A 19008-nucleotide genomic window follows, 5' to 3' on the forward strand; every position below is an offset into this window, starting at 1 on the left:
TTTGGCTGTGGATCACAGGGTGAAGAGTGGCGACAGCCTAGAGTCAGAATACAGTGAGATATCTGCGTCACCTCTTATAGTTTTCCTGTAATCTGAGGCCAAAGATGTCAATATGTAGAGTACAGTAAAGCAAAATGGGAAGATTTTGCTATGAATTTTCTCAAAATCCATACAGTAATTTTTGCTGTGGATCACAGGGTGCAGAGTGGGGGTCACCCAGAGTCATAATCCAGTGAAATATCTGCGTCACCTCTTACAGTTTTCCTGTAATCTGAGGTTAAAGACGAGGATATTAAAAGTACAGTAGAGTAAATTGTGCAAAGTTTACTATCAATTTTCTCAAAAACCGTACAGTAATTTTGGCTGTGGATCACATGGTGAAGAGTGGAGATGGCCTAGATTCAGAATCCAGTGAAATATCTGCGTCACCTCTTACAGTTTTCCTGTAATCGGAGCTCAAAGATGTCAATATGTAGAGTACAGTAAAGCAAAATGGGAAGATTTTACCATGAATTTTCTCAAAAACTGTACAGTAATTTTGGCTGTGGATCACAGCATGCAGAGTGGGGGTCACCCAGAGTCATAATCCAGTGAGATATCTGCGTCACCTCTTATAGTTTTCCTGTAATCTAAGCTCAAAAATGAGAATATATAGACTACAGTAGAGTAAATTGTGCAAAGTTTACTATCAATTTTCTCAAAAACCGTACAGTAATTTTTGCTGTGGATCACAGGGTGCAGAGTGGGGGTCACCCAGAGTCATAATCCAGTGAAATATCTGCGTCACCTCTTACAGTTTTCCTGTAATCTGAGCTCAAAGATGTCAATATATAAAGTACAGTACAGTAAATTGTGCAGTTTACTATCAATTTTCTCAAAATCCGTACAGTAATTTTGGCTGTGGATCACAGGGTGCAGAGTGGAGACAGCCTAGAGTCAGAATCCAGTGAAATATCTGTGTCACCTCTTATAGTTTTCCTGTAATCTGAGCTCAAAGATGTCAATATGTAGAGTACAGTAAAGCAAAATGGGAAGATTTTACTATCAATTTTCTCAAAAACCGTACAGTAATTTTGGCTGTGGATGACAGGGTGCAGAGTGGCGACAGCCTAGATTCATAATCCAGTGAAATATCTGCGTCACCTCTTACAGTTTTCCTGTAATCGGAACTCAAAGATGTCAATATGTAGAGTACAGTGAAGCAAAATGGGAAGATTTTACTATCAATTTTCTCAAAATCCATACAGTAATTTTTGCTGTGGATCACAGGGTGCAGAGTGGAGATGGCCTAGATTCATAATCCAGTGAAATATCTGCGTCACCTCTTATGGTTTTCCTGTAATCTGAGCTCAAAGATGAGAATATATAGAGTATAGTACAGTAAATTGTGCAAAGTTTACTATCAATTTTCTCAAAATCCGTACAGTAATTTTTGCTGTGGATCACAGGGTGCAGAGTGGGGGTCACCCAGAGTCATAATCCAGTGAAATATCTGCGTCACCTCTTACAGTTTTCCTGTAATCTGAGGTTAAAGATGAGGATATTAAAAGTACAGTAGAGTAAATTGTGCAAAGTTTACTATCAATTTTCTCAAAAACCGTACAGTAATTTTGGCTGTGGATCACAGGGTGAAGAGTGGCGACAGCCTAGAGTCAGAATCCAGTGAGATATCTGCGTCACCTCTTATAGTTTTCCTGTAATCTGAGGCCAAAGATGTCAATATGTAGAGTACAGTAAAGCAAAATGGGAAGATTTTGCTATGAATTTTCTCAAAATCCATACAGTAATTTTTGCTGTGGATCACAGGGTGCAGAGTGGGGGTCACCCAGAGTCATAATCCAGTGAGATATCTGCGTCACCTCTTACAGTTTTCCTGTAATCTAAGCTCAAAAATGAGAATATATAGAGTACAGTAGAGTAAATTGTGCAAAGTTTACTATCAATTTTCTCAAAATCCGTACAGTAATTTTGGCTGTGGATCACAGGGTGAAGAGTGGAGATGGCCTAGATTCATAATCCAGTGAAATATCTGCGTCACCTCTTACAGTTTTCCTGTAATCGGAGCTCAAAGATGTCAATATGTAGAGTACAGTAAAGCAAAATGGGAAGATTTTACCATGACTTTTCTCAAAAACTGTACAGTAATTTTTGCTGTGGATCACAGGGTGCAGAGTGGGGGTCACCCAGAGTCATAATCCAGTGAGATATCTGCGTTACCTCTTACAGTTTTCCTGTAATCTAAGCTCAAAGATGAGAATATATAGAGTACAGTAGAGTAAATTGTGCAAAGTTTACTATCAATTTTCTCAAAATCCGTACAGTAATTTTTGCTGTGGATCACAGGGTGAAGACTGGAGATGGCCTAGATTCATAATCCAGTGAAATATCTGCGTCACCTCTTACAGTTTTCCTGTAATCGGAGATCAAAGATGTCAATATGTAGAGTACAGTAAAGCAAAATGGGAAGATTTTACTATCAATTTTCTCAAAAACTGTACAGTAATTTTGGCTGTGGATCACAGCATGCAGAGTGGGGGTCACCCAGAGTCAGAATCCAGTGAGATATCTGCGTCACCTCTTTCAGTTTTCCTGTAATTTGAGCTCAAAGATGAGGACATTAAAAGTATAGTTGAGTAAATTGGGTAAATTTTATTGTTAATTTTCTCTGAATCATACAGTAATTTGGGCTGTGGATCACAGGGGTGAAAGTGGAGATTAACCAAAACTGGGTGTGGATTGTGAAGTAAAATAGTGTCAGGACAGAAAACACTGCGTTTCTAAACCAGTCGGCACCTATACCGTAATATGCGTAAGAGTAGTGCAACAACATTTTAGGTGCGGCTGGCGGGGCGGCTAGCTTGACTGCGACTTCGTAAGTGAGGGCTCACTTGACCGCAGTGATATAACCAGGTAAACTCGCCACATTTTTAAACATTTTGTTGTTCAACAGCATCAAGACTGACGGAGTGTGTTTGAGACAACCTCACAAGTGTCACAGATGACACATTTGGCGTTTTTTTGCTGGTTTGTCGGTAGGAGCTCCTGAAACGCAAGACTGCCACACATCTGTTCGACCAACGCCAGTTGATCTAAACGCCAGTTGATCTGGAACACCGGCTGGGTGGAGTGGCTGGAGACGAGTGTTGGGGTGATTTATGACAGAAGGATAGCAGAAAGAGTGAAAATGAAGGATTACAAGATGGCAGTGAGACTTGCTGTGATGAATGGTTTAGAGATGATGTTACTCACAAAAAACAGTTAGTTTTATTACCTGAAAAGTAATGCTACAGAGGAGTTTAAACATAATTATTTGCACAGTTAAATAGTCTTTTAGTCTTTTAACTTAAGTAAACTTATTATTAGTGCAACCTGTGTAAAAATCAAAATATATTTTCAATACCTAATACCTCACTCATATAAAATGGCTTCTGTAAGAATCATACAGATTATATCACTGCAGGTGTTTATGATTGTAATTGCTTGGGTCTTCCTGGGATCTATAACAATTTAAAAAAAAAGTAACTAAAGCTTTAAAATAAGTGGTATGGAGTATAAAGTATTCTTCTATATAATAGATTATTACAAAATATAGTATATAGCTTAGAGTATAAAGCTGAAGCAGAAAGAAATACCTAAAGAAAAAAGGGGGATTACAGTACATCTGTATGTTAGTAAAATACTCAAATGTGACATTAAACCTCTACGGGGCCAAGGTTTCGGATGAATAATAATACATCTAATTAAGAATTTGACAATTTTTTTTTTAAATTTAATAAAGATCCCAAACCTACAAGCAGCAGCAATTAACAAAAAAAATATTGCACAAACTAAATAATATTGATTTGGCATGTCTACATCATGGAAGCAGTGCGAGGAAGATTTCTCAAAGGGCACCTTTTAGTAGATCACATTCTTGATTTCGCTTATTTTTCTTTTTTTCAACGAGGTGTCTATTTTAGCGTTCAATGGTCGTGCGCGCGCCCACACGTGTGGGCGTGGCAAAAAGAGGTACCTTCCCCATTGCCAGTAAACTTGTTGAACAGCTGTACCCGCTGATGTCCCTACCTGTCCTTCACGTGCGCAACGAAGTGCCGCTTGGTCCGACTGGAACCTGCAGACAGGGACAATGACGGGACATCACTGGGGATACGGGAAGGAGGACGGTGAGATGTTCCAACCTGCAAGCTCCAGGCACTGTTTTCCTGCGTGGAGGCAATTAGCAATTTAACTGGAATAAACGGCCTGTTTGCGGTGCTTCGTGTTTTACTCAGACGTTAAAGACAGCCTTTAAATCCCGATTAGCCCTACGCTTAACGGGATAAACGGTTTCACCTCAACCTGACAGTCCAGTCGAATTTGCCCTGAGTTACAGAGAGTGTAATATTTTTAATTTTGCTCTGTCTAATGTTCTTAAGCAGACTTATTCTGTGCTGTGCTACATTGCCTTAATGTTATTGAGAAAGTCTATCTGAATTCCCCGATACCTGTTTAGGACCAAAGTTTTAGATTATGCCACCAGCCTTTAGTTGTGGCCTGGAGGGAGAAAGCTTCATTAGTTTAGTTGCAGGTTTATTGTTAGGTGACACACTAACAGATCTGGTGCAGATCATTGTAGTTGCAGAATTGTGTGTGTTGTAAATGTGTTTGTTTTTGATTATATTTGTTTCTCCCATAGGTCCCTCTTCATGGTATAAAAACTACCCTGTTGCGGAGGGGAACCGGCAATCACCAATTGATATCGTCCCCAATGAGGCCTCACATGACCGCGATCTAGGCCCTATAATGACAAATTATGACCACTGCACCTCCATTAACATCTCCAACAATGGACACTCCGTAGTTGTGGAGTTCAATGACTCAGATGATCGTTCAGGTGAGAAAATAGTGCTTTTGTTTTGTTTGTTTGTTTGTTTTAAATTCACTTCAATGATATTCTCGTTCCACTTTACCTGTTGTAGTTATATTATATGTGTTATATATGTATTATATGTGTTACAAACATGCCCATATCTGTTTTAGAAGTTTATATAACTGCCGTGCAACTATAATAGCAGCCGAAGACAAACTTGATCTTCAGTCTGACATCTGCTGCCAGTTACATGAGGGGGAAATCTGTGCTAAAAGTTTACTTCCAGTAATCCTTCCCTTGATTTCTCGAAAGCAAAACCACGTGTAAAGCTGATTATTATCACAGTTTGCAAATAAGCCTCTTATTATGCTGCAGGAAAGCGTAAGCAGCACTTATCTGCATGACTGTCTGTCTGCTGGACAAGAAATATAATGATGTTGGATGATCTCAGTGGTTATGATGACAATATTTGTCTTTATCACTGGGTGGATCTGTGTTAACCAGCCAGACATTAGCATGAATGATAAGCTCGGAAAAGTAGGCTGTTTTGCTCTGACGGTTATCACAAAACAGCCAAATGGCTGTTTGCTGAAATATCGATAATAACGATGAAATAAAACACCCTCAAAAAAACTGCCATCAACTACAACCTTAGCACGATTTCTCTGTATTTCAAATGTTCTGCACAAATCCTCTAAACCCGTTGTTTGTTTGCCATTACACGTCTTCCTCAGAACTCACTTGGATGAGTGACAAAACTTTTGTCGCACTGAAAACGCCACATCCAGGTGAACAGAATCAACATTTTGGGAATGCCAAAAACAGTTATACTGAGACAGGTGCACACTGTTAAAGTTGTTATAATAAAACAGAATTATAATAGCTAACATGATTCATAAGTGCAGGTGGTTTATGCTCTTCTTTCCTCAGACAGATATTAACAGTAGCGTTACGAAGGTCAGGATTTACAACATTGCTACCTGACTCTGCACATTATTCATTTATACATATTTATCACTACAATGTAGATGGTGTAAAATGATATCTACATATTATTAACATTAATATCATATTGTTGATCATTGTTTCACATTTTGTGCCACTCCTACACAGCTAATGTGACCTTGAATCATCTGATCCTTTTTGTCACAACGATGTCAGCAGCATCACAATGAATAACAATCATCATAACAGTGGAAAAAGTCCACATCCAGCAATGCATACCACAGCCACAAAGCAGTCTGCAGGGTCTCCTGTTCTCATCGTGGCATAGATTAAAGTTACTATTTACCCTTGTTAAAACTGAAAAACAAGTTCAAAATATCCTAATCTTGATTTTGCATGAGACTGGCAATTTGCATCTGAAGCTTAAGCTGGTGCCCACAGAGGTCTGTGAAACGTGACATTGGAGACTTTGCTTCTATATCAGCTTTGACTGCAAAATTCGATGATTTGAAACCTCCTGGGTAGGGATGGGTACCGGTATCCGGTGCCATGATGGAGACCGAAAAGCAGCGCACATCTCGGTGCTTTATTTTGGTGCTTTTTTTTCCCTGAGATGTCATACGCTTTGGATTCCAGCCAATCATTTAACCTTTGCAAGCGTAGTAGGCGGGCCCAGGTGCGTACGTTCTTTTAGAGTAGAGCTACAGATGGAAACGCCCAAGGCGAAGCGGTCAAAAGTATGGCTGTACTTCACAGCAAAAGATGCAAACTCAGCAGCCTGCAACAAGTGCTTTAAGGTGATGCTGTGCAAAGGAGGTAACACCTCGAATCTGATGAAACACCTGGCGACACATAGTGTTTTTTTAAAAGCAGAGAAATGCACCGTATTTGATAGCTTGCTGCGAGACCTCACACCGAGCACATCTACTGCCTGTTATCGGTCCTGGAGTTTGCAACATCCCCCAAGAACCCGAAGAGGAGAGTCCTGGCCCCTAGCCCTGCCAGTGTAGCAGAAATGATGACGGATGATGATGGCAGCAGCAGCCGTTCTTCTCTGCGTGAGTAGCTTAATGTTGTTCGTGTGTAATTTACATTGAGTAGGCTAACCACGTTATTAAATGAATGCACGTAAGGTGAACTAGCAAACATCATCATAGCTACATGCGGCTGTCTTCTTGTTTGATGACAGATACTCCCTTCACCCTGGCCAAAAAGGCTAAAATGACCAAAGAAAAAGTGGGAAACAGTTAAACATGAGAGGTTTTTGGACAAAGTTGGTGGTTTTTTCCCCCATTGATTAAGCACTGCTTCCAGTCAACAGTGATACCATAAATCCCCTATAGCTGCAGAAAAGGCTGACATTGTTGCCTTTTTACAAAAAAACAGCTAAACATGAGAGGTTTTTGGACAAAGTTTGTGTTCTTCATTCTTTAAGCACCGGTTCGAGCACCGTTTAAGCACCGGCACCGTTTCAAAAGTACCGGTTTGGTACTGGTATCGGTTAAAACCTAAACGATACCCATCCCTACTCCTGGGTGTTGACTAATGATGTCAGACGTTCGTGTGATGCTACACAAAGGATAGTTTGTGATGTGTTCTCATGAAATGACATTTTCTAATGCCTTCGCAGATATTCAAATTCACTTTTATTTTTATTTATGCATGCAACAAGTCATTTTAGGGCACTATGGAGTGACATAGAGAAGGTTAGATGGAGCTGAACTAAGTCTTCATGGTTCTAGAGAAAGCATAGAACATGTATGAGGACAACAAGGCAGCGGTGAGGCGTCTGCTAGGAGTCACAGATGGATTCAAGGTAGATGTGAGATCACATCATGGATTGTCTCCAAACCCCTTCTTGTTTTCTACACTGATGACAGGTTGACAGATGAGGTCAGACAGGAGTCTCTGTGAACTGTGATATTTGCACAGTTCACAGATTACATTGTGATCTTTGGTGACAAAAAACAGGACTCAGAGCTGGAGGTGGAAGTATGGAAGATGTTAAGATTTTCACTGAGATTATACCATATGAGAATCAGAAATGAGTACATCAGAAGGAAAGCTCAGGTTGAGCATTTTGGAGACCAAGTTAAAGGAAGACTGAGATGGTTTGGGCATGTTAAGAGGAGGGATAGTGGTTCTATTGGACCAAAGATGTTGAATATGGGACTGCCAGGCAGGAGGAAGAGACCTTAGAGGTGGTTCATGAATGTCGTAAAAGAGGAGACAAGATGTAAGTAGAGCAGAGAGAAGCAGAGCCTCTGCTGTAGCGACTCCTGAAAAGAGCATGCAAAGAAGAACATTTTAGGGCTCTAAATTTTGTGAGGCAGAGACCTGCGAAGAGAAATCAAACAACAAAAGGTATGGGGAAGTGCTTGCACGGAAACACCAACACTTTTTTTTTTTGTTTACCTCTACAGTACATCTCTCTGTATCTCCCACAGTGATCAAGGGAGGCCCACTCGATAACCCCTACAGACTGAAACAATTTCATTTCCACTGGGGTGGAAAAGGACATGGAGGCTCTGAACACACTGTTTCAGGAGAAGGCTTTGCATCTGAGGTAGGTTTCTGTTGAGTTTAAATCCTTTATCTCAGTATCTGATGGCCAAATGCAGGTTAAGAAAACTTATATAATTATAATAGGGTGTGTGTACTGGTAAAAATGTATATGGTAACAGGTGGTGGTGCAGACTTTGCTATAAAAAGATATTTATACTCATAAAAAGATACTGATATTCTCTTATTTCATAGCACACAGAAAGGGCTGCAATGTGGTATGCATGACTTCATTTATTTACCTTATTTTTCTTATTCTTTTTGTTTCCTCGCTTGTAGCTTCATTTAGTTCACTGGAATGCTGTCAAGTACAAAACGTATGGAGAGGCATCAACTGCGCCCGATGGTCTTGCCGTTCTTGGTATCTTTTTAGAAGTAAGACATTTCTCTCAATCCCATCTTCTGTCCTCATGCCCGATAATGATAGTATGAAACCATCTTAGTGGAAGTTAATAATATGTGAGAAACGTGGCGCATGCATGTGTGTGTAAAAATATATCTATCTGTTATGTAAGACAGGTGATGACCACAGATGGCTCCACATGATAACGGATGTTCTGTACATGGTGAAGTATAAAGTGAGTAGCCTAGCTGTGATTGTTGACTTATTTTATTGCATATATAAAAAAAAGAATGGTCTGTGAGTTGCATTTTTGCAGTGTTGCAGCTATATTGTCTTTATGTTTCAGGGCAGTATCACAGATTTCAAAGGTTTCAACCCCAACTGCCTGCTTCCCAGCAGTCTTCACTACTGGACCTACCTCGGCTCTCTAACCACACCTCCGCTACACGAGAGTGTTATCTGGATCATCCTGAAGGAGCCAATCGAAGTGTCTGAAAAGCAGGTGAGTGCTGCAATTGTGACCACTTTACACACCCAGTTTCTAACTTAGGCAGTGCTTTTGTTTTGCATTAGAAACGTTTTCTGTTCTACAAAATGGAGACGGAGAAGTGTGGCTATATTGTCATGACATGATTGTGTTGGGGATGAATCATTAACAGTAAATGAGTCTATACTCCACCAATAATCTTATCTGTAATAGATAATGATTATTCCACGTTCTGTTATACAGCCACTCAGAGACATCATTAAGTAGTACTCAGCAGTGGGTAATGACTCTGGCAAAAGCTCTGTTTTACTAAAGTAGAAGATCTACAATCGTTGCTTCAGAAGAAGAATATCAGGTGTGATCGTTTTTTCATAGCGTTTAGTTAAAAAATGAACGTATTAAACAGAACCGTGAAACTGTCAGAAATTGTGACCTACATTCATCTGTAAGCCAGTATAGCTTGAGGCATTGAAGCGCCAGTTGATCACTCAGTTGTGACAGCCACGAGTCTTCGTCTGTATTATGGTTGGCTATGCTCCACTGGTCTCCAGGGAGTGTATAGAAAGAAAAAAATAGCCTTTAGGGGGAGGGGTGGTCTAGCACATAAGCACAGAGCCTTATCAGAGTCTTTGTTTTGCGGTCCTGGCGGTGTAGGGTCTGACCTGGTAACTCCAATGAGGCAGTGGATGTTTGGATGAAGCCAGGACTTACAGTCAGCAGACAACACCTCCGGACAAAGTGGTTGTAGTAAATCTGGCATTGGTAATGAAGAGGATGGAAGGGGTGATTTGTGTTGTTTTCGCAGCTGGAGCGATAGCAAGCGCTCCATCCCTACTTTTCTCTTGCGTTTCCTCTCCCCGTGCCGTCTGCATTGCTTGCTGTTCCCGACAGTAAACCACAGAGGACACAGTGGTCTTGCAATCTCAGGTGGGATACTGTTGGTCCAATCCGAAGTAAAGTCCAGGTTCAAAGCTGAGACAGATGTCTGTTAGTTCCTGAAGAATGAAAGTGATCAGTAGATTGCAGGAAGACTCAATGAAAAGGTGTAAAAACATAAAAGGTGCACAATAGTTGGGAGCGCTGTGCCGCTGCATACGTCCATATGTGCTGCCATCTTTGCACCAGTCAAGGTTTCCTTTGTTTTCAAACCACAGTTCATAAAGATCTTTTTTTTTTATTTTTTATCCACGCCTCTTAGCACAGAATTTAATCAGAAAGTTAAGGTCTGGTAACTGCAGGATGTCAAAATTAACTAACTGGATGCCTGCACACGCCTTCCAGGTCCCCCTGTGAGTCTCTTGTAGCCACTGCTGGCCAGTCTCAGGATTATTCTATTAATTTGTTGATTTTTTTTTTCCCTTTATTTTCTCTAGTTGCCTGTTTTGCAAATCTATAATTGTACATGAGGAACCAGAGGTTTTATTGGTGGAGGCACTGTGGGTGTTGGTCATGAACTATCTATAAACCCATATCTGTAGCATTGCTTGGGGTGAATGTAAGACAGGCAACTGGCCCCACAGACTATAACTCCATTCCTCAAGCCTTTGATCCCCTCCAGCTGATTATCCTGATGGGTGACTGGATGGGTACAGGGATTTAATTGAAAACTGCTTACATGGAGACCCAGCAGGGAAAAGCCTTTATATAATAAGGAATTACTCCTGTAGGAATTACTGTTTTTCATTTCCCTACATAATGGTAGACACAGAGTTAGAGAGGAAGTGCCAAACTCTAACTTGGTTTTGTGGGTACTTGTAAGTTTAGGAAGCTGTTTTATCTGTGCCATGGAGCTGTATTAAAACTCATCAGTGAGCCACAGCTTTGCAGTGAGAAACACTAGAAGGTCATTAGAAAGTTCTAAATTGATCTAAGCTGATCCTACGTGTGTTCTGCTGTCAGTGCAGCATCAAACTGCCTCTAAAAAATTTGCTAAACCTGCTGCTGTTTGAGTAATTATTGCAGAAAACTGCCCAAATGCTGTAGGCAATTGTTTACAGAAATCTGTTTTTGAATTATGACTACAGTATAAGTGTGCTTGGAGATGGGAAGCCAGGTTTGCTTTAGAGATGAGCATATGTTGTTGATTATTGGACCTTTCATGGGATTTGTTAAGTTATACTCTGCATATTTGTCTTATTATAGCATCTAATATGGAGGAAGGGTTGTGCAGGAAATGAATGTCTTTTCCAGAGTTCATGTTTCTGTCCCTCTGAATGCAGCTGGGGATGTTCAGAATGCTTCTGTTCACCGAAGAGGACGACGATCAGAAGATGCGGATGGAAAACAACTTCAGGCCTCCCCAGCCTATCAAAGGGAGGAGAGTGCGTTCCTCCAATTAATATGACCTCTGGAGGTCTGAAGTCATAAATAACCAACGCTGTTTTTAGACAACAGTAACTGCAATAACATGAGAATACTTTCACCTCACGATAGCTTATCTTGAAGGGTTTGTGATTGTAGGTAAAACAGAAGTAAAACGTTGCAATAATTGTCATCCCTGGTGGTGTACCCCCCACCCATGTGAAACTTTAATGGCAGTAGAGGGAATTATTTTAGGGGCCAAAAAAAAGGATTTTGTTAAGTTTACTAGGAAGTAGAATAAAACCAGCATTTACAGTCATTATTATCATTATCACAATCACAAACTGTAAGTTTAATAGGTTGCACCAATACTTGAACCAACGATTAAGGAAAACAAGAGGGCACAACAACAAGCACAAAACCTTTTCACTCCTTTTATCATATATACCTGCTAATCCCATATCGTTGTAGTCTGTAGCTGTTTCCAGACTAATGCCATATCCCTTTGCTGTCTGCAGATCTAAACCCCCCGTACTGATTGCCATTGATTCCTTGTTAATCCAGCCTGGATTCCCAGTCCTTGTGGCTATAGATTCCTTCCAGTAGGGCCAGTGATGCTTTTATCTCAACTGCTCCGTGGACCATAATTGAGTGCATGAAAGTCAGGCTGTTTACAGTCCACAAATGCTATTAATCCCAAAACATGGTAAATGTTAAGGTCTTATTAAACTTCAGGAGTCCAAACAAGGCCCTATTTAAAATCTTTGAAGCGTTCTGTGATGATCAGATCATTATTAATTCTGTCGGCAGCATCACACGATGGTTATTATTGTGCAGGATGTATTATTATTATTATTATTATTATTATTATTACATCTATGAACCAGCAACAGGGGGAAAAAAGTTATAGAGTTTTCACCTAAAATCTGTGTTCGTGTTCACCATTTGAGTTGCTGTAACAGTTGCGTGACTGTAACCTTTTACCTGTTATCCAGAATTAGGTGGAGTAATTAAAGCAAATGTTTAAACTCTATCATTGATTAGAAGAGGCAAGAGTTCAAGGTAATTAGTAGCTAGGTTGAAGAGCAGTGGGAAATCTGGGCTGTGATTGGTTAAATATTTACCACCTGTGTTGAAGATGTCTAAGAATACACTGCTTTGAACAACTAAAAATACAAAATGTTAAATACTATAATGTTAAAATGTTAAGAATCAATGTATTAGCAAATATTTTGTAAGGAGAAGGACTTAATGTCAGAAAACTGTAATATATGTTTCAGTATGTATTACTACCAGACTGAAAATATAGTACAGCAATACATAAACGTGATAACCACCATACTTGGAGAAGTCCAGTAACATTTTAGAATACAGAGCCGATTTGTTTTGCTGTCGTATATTTATCGACATATATCTATGGTCCGTAGAGTTTAGCTACAATATTTGTCCAGCAGATGGCAGGTTTGGCTGTTTTATTAAAGTTCTAGACTGAATTCTTATTTTTCTGCTATTCATCAAAAATATTTTCATAAAATGAAATTTATATTTACATGTCTGTTTAAACATTTAAATGGTTATTTAAAATATGTAGCTGTTCAAATACTGCTTTATTTAATTTAATGTATCATTAAATAAATGCTTTTTTTTCTCTCCTGCACCTTGTTTCTACATTCTTAAATTGTTATTTTCTTTGTCAGATTTATTTTATTCTCATTCAGATTTTAGTTACCTATTTATTTGATCTCTAGCATATTCAGCTTGTGTTTATCGTCCTGCAGGTGGCAGTGTCTGCTCTCATTTGTATCAAATCCAGTAGCTACTGATTTGTTTTACACTGAACGTGATAAAAAAATTCACAGAAAATAAATAATTTACAACAGTGCATAGAAACCAATGGTTAAGTAAATTAAGTGATGCATTACTGGTAGGAAAAATACAACATTGTCATCAATGGCATATTTTATCTTACATCGGAGAAAATAACTTCGATAACACTTGACCTTGTCATTGCTGTCCTTTGTCACTGTGTAGGTGTTCAAGAGGTTGCATTACCTCACCTGGTTTCATTTCCACCTGATGTCTATGGAAAAATTCTGCCTCCTGGCTAATGAATAAAAAATGAGAGTAGGCGTATGAAGTATATCTGACACATATTCTCAAGTAATCCCTCAAAAATAGCATCAGTGAGCTTTATTGGGACTGAGAATACCTGAGCGGGCACATCATCTTCAGCCACGATCGATATGCCATGTAATAAAATACTACAGTCAGACCTCAGAAATAGTCGATCACATGTATTTTTAGCACCAGGATATCTACTTGCTTGTCATAGTGATTATTTTGCCAGACAGAGCAACATCTTTGCAACACTGTGAAATACAAACCCGCGGGATAAAAAGTTGTTGTTCAGGCAAAAGAAGAAAGTTGTCTGGAGAGTGTCGTGACAGTCCATGTATTTGTGGAGTACAGAGAAATGTGCGGTGCTGGGGCCAATCATCAATATTGTTTTATCAGTGCCAAAAGTATTTTGACACATACTGCTTTGTTAAAAAGTGGTACTAGTAATAAAATGTACACAAAAACTAAAGGTAAATGTGGTAAAAGTGGCCTTGTCGGTGTGCTTGTACTTAAGTGTATTGAATAAAGTGCTTCATGAACATATGGTTAAATGTGTTATATGTGCTATATACATGGAAGTACATTATGTATCTGGTTTAGTGTTTTGGCTGCGGTAACACAGGAATTTCCAGAGTCCTCAGGTAAATAAAGTATTTCTCATCTAATCTTACATCATGATTTATTATGCAACTGTTTTCAAACATGCATGAGAAACATTTTATATACACTTAAAATCTTTAACAATACACTATTTTCAAAAGCTCATAAGAGAATCTGTAAAACACTATGTTGCTTGTCCAAAAAGTGTAAAGCATAAAAACAGATGGAGTATTTTCTATTAAGTGAAGCATTAAAATGTAAAGACTCAAGAACAAATGAATGCATGAATGTGTACATAATGAATGTGTATGTTTCACCAAAACTTAAGGGTCGCACAGCAGTTTGAGAGAAGCAGAAAGAGAGTAAGGGATAAACAGAGGATGTTATCATTTTGGACAATGGTGAGTGAAGCATCCAGTGTTTTTGGAGCCTGGCTGATATTAGAGGGTAAAGGCTTCTGCTGCTCTAGCTTGTTTTTTATACAGACTTTCTTTTTAATTTATTAACCTCTTTCTAATTCTAAATTGCTATATTGCTATAAATTGCTATATAGCCCTTTTTAAAATGAACCAGTCTTGTTGCACTGTTACACAGCTGTGTTATGATATAAATTAATTCAGTCTGTAGCAAACCTAATATGTACCCCATCCAAACCAAACTACTACAGTAGATCTAACCTTCTAAGCATTTTCTCTAACCTTTTTCTTATGATGCACACCGAGTCACTTTTTCTGAGCAGTAAAACTAAACCTGAGATGCTCCACTCCTAAATCACTTTAAGGACAGTGTCTCTATCTGGCAATCAGGGGACACAGTCACAGTGCAGTTTCCATGGATACAAACAGCACATGTAGCACAACACAAACGCTTGGCCAGCTTATATCTCCCCTACTTGTGTATGAGCCAGTGATCCATCGCCATCACCCTGTCAGAAAATAAAACCGTACTACAAAAATATCTAACGCTTCTTTCCCCTTATGACACCCCCCCCTCCCTCCACCACCACCACCACCTCACTCCTGGTGACACGTGTGTGTTTCTGTATTTAGCTTTATTTAGCTGCGTGTTATCTGGGATTATTTTGTGTGGATTGTTAGTGGTTCCCCGCTTATTCCAGCCACACACAGCACCTGTCTTTCCCAGATACTAATATCTGGCCTACACCTATTCTGGTTCACGGTCACGGTCATAGCAACTTGCCAAACAACATACACATTTAATGGGTTGTAGATACACACCAAAAACATTAAGGTTGTCGGGCAGTGGCCTTGGTTTGCTGAGCGTGTTATAAATCATAGCAGGAGAAGAGATGAAGTTCCCTCTCTGGGTCAGACTGTTGGTGGTCTGTTATGATATTTAAAGAAAACAGAGTGTTGCTGTCACGGGGAGAGGTCACGTAATGTAATTCAATACTTGGCTGTCAGCTTCTACACCACTTTCAGAAAACAGCATTATGTCTCTTCATAACTTGGTTAATCAGTATGCCTAAGTTGACTTATAAACAAATTTTTATTATGTGAGCTGGGGTGACTGAGTGGCAGTCATGCTCTGACCCTAGTCTGACATCTGATCTTGACAGTGTGGGGCTGCTCAGGAGGGGGTCATGACAAATTCTCAGTGGGTGACAGACACCTAAATGCTCTTCAGGGAAATTACTTTACTCAGTAGCTCTTAGTAAAGCCCCTTTTGTCAATGTAAGACCCAGTGTTTGTCAAGAGTTTCTATAGCAACACAGAGTCACAGCTAATTCAGAGCTCAGTCAACCCTTATTCATTTCCTGCACTCCTGTTTAAAATCAGTGTCACAGACATTTGGCTGGCCGGGTAGATATGTAAAACCAGTACACTTCAGCATCAGAGCTTTACATCCGGAGATATTTTAGTCAAAGAGTTATTATAAGTTGCCACAAAATTGATTAAATATTAATAAAAAATTATCTAGAGAGGCTTTTGGTTCATGAGATGGAAATATTAATGGGCCGAGCCGTTTTCCAGGTTGGATTGTAGAGAGTGGTTAATACAGTACCTAAGAAGTGAAAATTCCCTGGCTCTGTTTCAGGAGGAGACACAAATCCCTTTGGGGGCAGCTGGAAGGGCATCCAGTGTAAAAATCTGCCGAAACAAACATGCAGAGCTACCAGCTGTGGAAATCCTGTAATGAACAGACAGCAGCTGAAAGCTGTTTTTATTGTAAAGAGTTTTTTTTATGTATTTCCTTGTTGCTAGTTGCAGGTACTAAAATAACAAATATGGTAAGAGAAGCTTCTCATTTAAAAATGGCCCCAGATTTATTGTCAGACATCATGTTTTCATAATATATGCTGGGTGGTTGTGGATGATAGAGCTGGTGGAGTGGGTCGTCCACTATTAACAGGACTGGTTGTTGGTTTCATCTGCAAAGTCTCTACAGCTTCAAATATCCGTGGAGGGTGAATTTAAGATTGCTACTCATGGCAGGTGAGATACAAGGTAAAAATGTTTGGGTTAAGATAACTCTTTCTGACACACTAACATTCAATGTACATTTTCCTGTCACCTGTCAATCCACTGGACACACTAGGAATCTATGTAACGCCATCCTTTTGGCCTGGACGTGCGTTTATCTCAATATAACTGCACATAGATTAAAGATAAATCTGGTAAGATTGCTTATGAATTGAATTAACTGATATTTGAATACCCCTGCTCTATTATTACCTTTAAAGCTCATGGAAATACGAAGATGGTGGGTCCATTAGCACTGTAAATTGATGTTACTGCGATTTGGTTTGATCCATCGATCCACAGAACTTCTTTTGCGCATCAGTTAAGTTTTGTGACTCAGTGCTACTATCTTCACTGATAACTTTGAGTATTAGTAAGGTAATCAGTATTTTTTTTAATATATCTGTGAGGCTGTACTGAATGTAATGCTTTAATAGCTATGCAAATAGTTTATGATTGATCAAAATATGGAGAAAACTATCACTTTAAACCACACGAACACAGTTTTACTCAAGTTGTCTAAAATCTGTAGTAAATCTATGGAAACTGCTAAATACAGCAAGGAAGTTATTTGGTGCTGGGAGATAGAAGAATCCAGTACTGTATTTGCAAAAAAGTATTTGCCCCCTTCCCAATTCCTTATTATTTTGCATTGTGAGGTAGTCTGACTGGAGCGTCAGTGAAGGTGGTAGGTAGGGAGACTCATCAGACATTTGTGTTCCCAGAGATGAGTAATTTATTTAGAGTGACCTCCATGTGAAACTTTAGAGAACTCCCCCAAATTAACTTAATTAACAAAACTCAAAAGCACATGGATTTGGTAACACAACTCTACTCTCTTCCCTCATCTGAATCAAGCAAAGGTTGACTATCAATTTCCCTTCAATCAGTCTAGCGTACCACTAGCTCAAGCTGAGGAATTTTAAACTTAACACAAATGACTGAGAATTACATAAAGCTCCCCACTCTTCTGATTAACACATTTACACAACTAAATGGCTCTACATATGAAAACATATTCAACAAATCCCTTTGTATCCCGAAACAAACAAGAAGTAAAAGAAACCCCTTCTCTTGGTTTCACCTGCTGATGTCAGACATGACATCAGCAGTACTTTAAAATCAGGAAATGCTGGGCGGGCCTTTCTCCACACCTGACCTACATGAAGACTGAAAACAAAAAACAGTGTAAGTATGCACAAATGACTTAATTTTCAACATAGTAAAATATAAAGCTACAAGAACTTGAGTATTTTCTTTGATTTGCTAAATGTTTGTTTTGCCAGCATCAGTATGCTTACACAAACAAACCCGGGATAGTATGTGCGGCAATGTTACTTTGACAATAGCAAATCATAGCAAATAAATATAGAAAGAGAATAATGTGCAAAAAGTCAATAATTCTGGGACAAGTGGAGAGTCTTGCTCATCCACATGCATATTTAGTCACAGTTGTATGTTTCAGATCATCAAACAAATGTTCACAATTAACAAAGATAACCTGAGTAAATACAAAATGCAGCTTTTAAATAATGATTTCTTTTATTAAGAAAAAATGTATCTAAACCTACAAGGCCCTGTATTTAAAAAAAAAATCAAATTGAAAAAGTAAAACTCACAAAGCATTTTATAAAATATCATCATACCAACAGGTGGCAGTTTGATGGCCAGCTTTGCTGCTTCAGGACCTGGATGAGTCACCATAACTGATTAAACTAGAATGCCTATAAAAAATATTCATAATTCTTCAATGGTTCACCCTTTTATTGCTTTAATAAAGGAAAACATGGTCAATATAATTAGTCTGTTTTTTGACAAAAAATGTGCTAAAAAGGCCTATTGCATGTCAAAGTGAAAACAGAGGTTTTCAAACTAATATAAATTATTTAAAGATATACGTAGTTGAGTGGAAAAATCTTGTTGGACATGCAACTGGCTGAGGCTGTGAAAGCTGTATGGGAGTGCAACAAAGAGAAAGGCACTGCTGAAAAAAGCTTCTATTAAATCTCACCTGGAATTCTCCCAAAGGTTTGTGTGAGACTCCAACATTGATTGGAAAAATGTTCTTTGGTCTGATGAGACAAAAACTAAACAGTATGTTTGGCAGAAACATACATGCATACATTCATTTATATTTATATATTTCCCAGGTCTGACAGGAATAGGCCGATGTGATCATCCCTCTGTCATTTTCTCTGGATTGTCTCCAAAAACATCACAGGCCCTGTGCCAGTTTCATCCCTGCCGCATCTGCTATCTGCTGCGACTCCCACAAACAACAACCACTGACACGTTCAAGTCAGAGGGGTCAGTCATGCAC

At 39.1% G+C, this 19008-nt stretch overlaps 1 protein-coding gene across 4 annotated transcripts; it reads left to right on the forward strand.

Moving 5' to 3' along the window:
* Positions 1-2830: 2830 nt before the first annotated feature.
* On the forward strand, positions 2831-12667 carry ca7 (carbonic anhydrase VII). 4 transcript variants are annotated; one of them, XM_082532971.1, is made up of 7 exons: positions 2831-2910; positions 4676-4873; positions 8242-8360; positions 8636-8731; positions 8872-8934; positions 9046-9201; positions 11406-12667. In XM_082532971.1, the coding sequence occupies exons 2-7, from the start codon at positions 4783-4785 to the stop codon at positions 11523-11525; spliced, it is 645 nt and encodes a 214-aa protein (XP_082389097.1). In that variant the 5' UTR covers positions 2831-2910; positions 4676-4782; the 3' UTR covers positions 11526-12667. The 4 variants fall into 4 exon arrangements, with proteins under 4 accessions (XP_082389097.1, XP_082389094.1, XP_082389095.1 ...); XM_082532968.1 differs by lacking the exon at positions 2831-2910 and adding an exon at positions 3947-4163; XM_082532969.1 differs by lacking the exons at positions 2831-2910; positions 11406-12667 and adding exons at positions 3947-4163; positions 9841-11386.
* The last annotated feature ends 6341 nt before the right edge of the window (positions 12668-19008 follow it).

The sequence above is a fragment of the Aulonocara stuartgranti genome (assembly GCF_965226115.1).
Source record: "Aulonocara stuartgranti genome assembly, chromosome: 1".
Classification (NCBI taxonomy): Eukaryota; Metazoa; Chordata; class Actinopteri; order Cichliformes; family Cichlidae; genus Aulonocara; species Aulonocara stuartgranti.

Coding starts and splice junctions, on each gene's coding strand:
- ca7 (XM_082532968.1), top strand. CDS start 4,127: ATGACGGGACATCACTGGGGATACGGGAAGGAGGACG. Junction 4,874..8,241: donor TGACTCAGATGATCGTTCAG/GTGAGAAAATAG, acceptor TATCTCCCACAG/TGATCAAGGGAGGCCCACTC. Junction 8,732..8,871: donor TTCTTGGTATCTTTTTAGAA/GTAAGACATTTC, acceptor CTGTTATGTAAG/ACAGGTGATGACCACAGATG.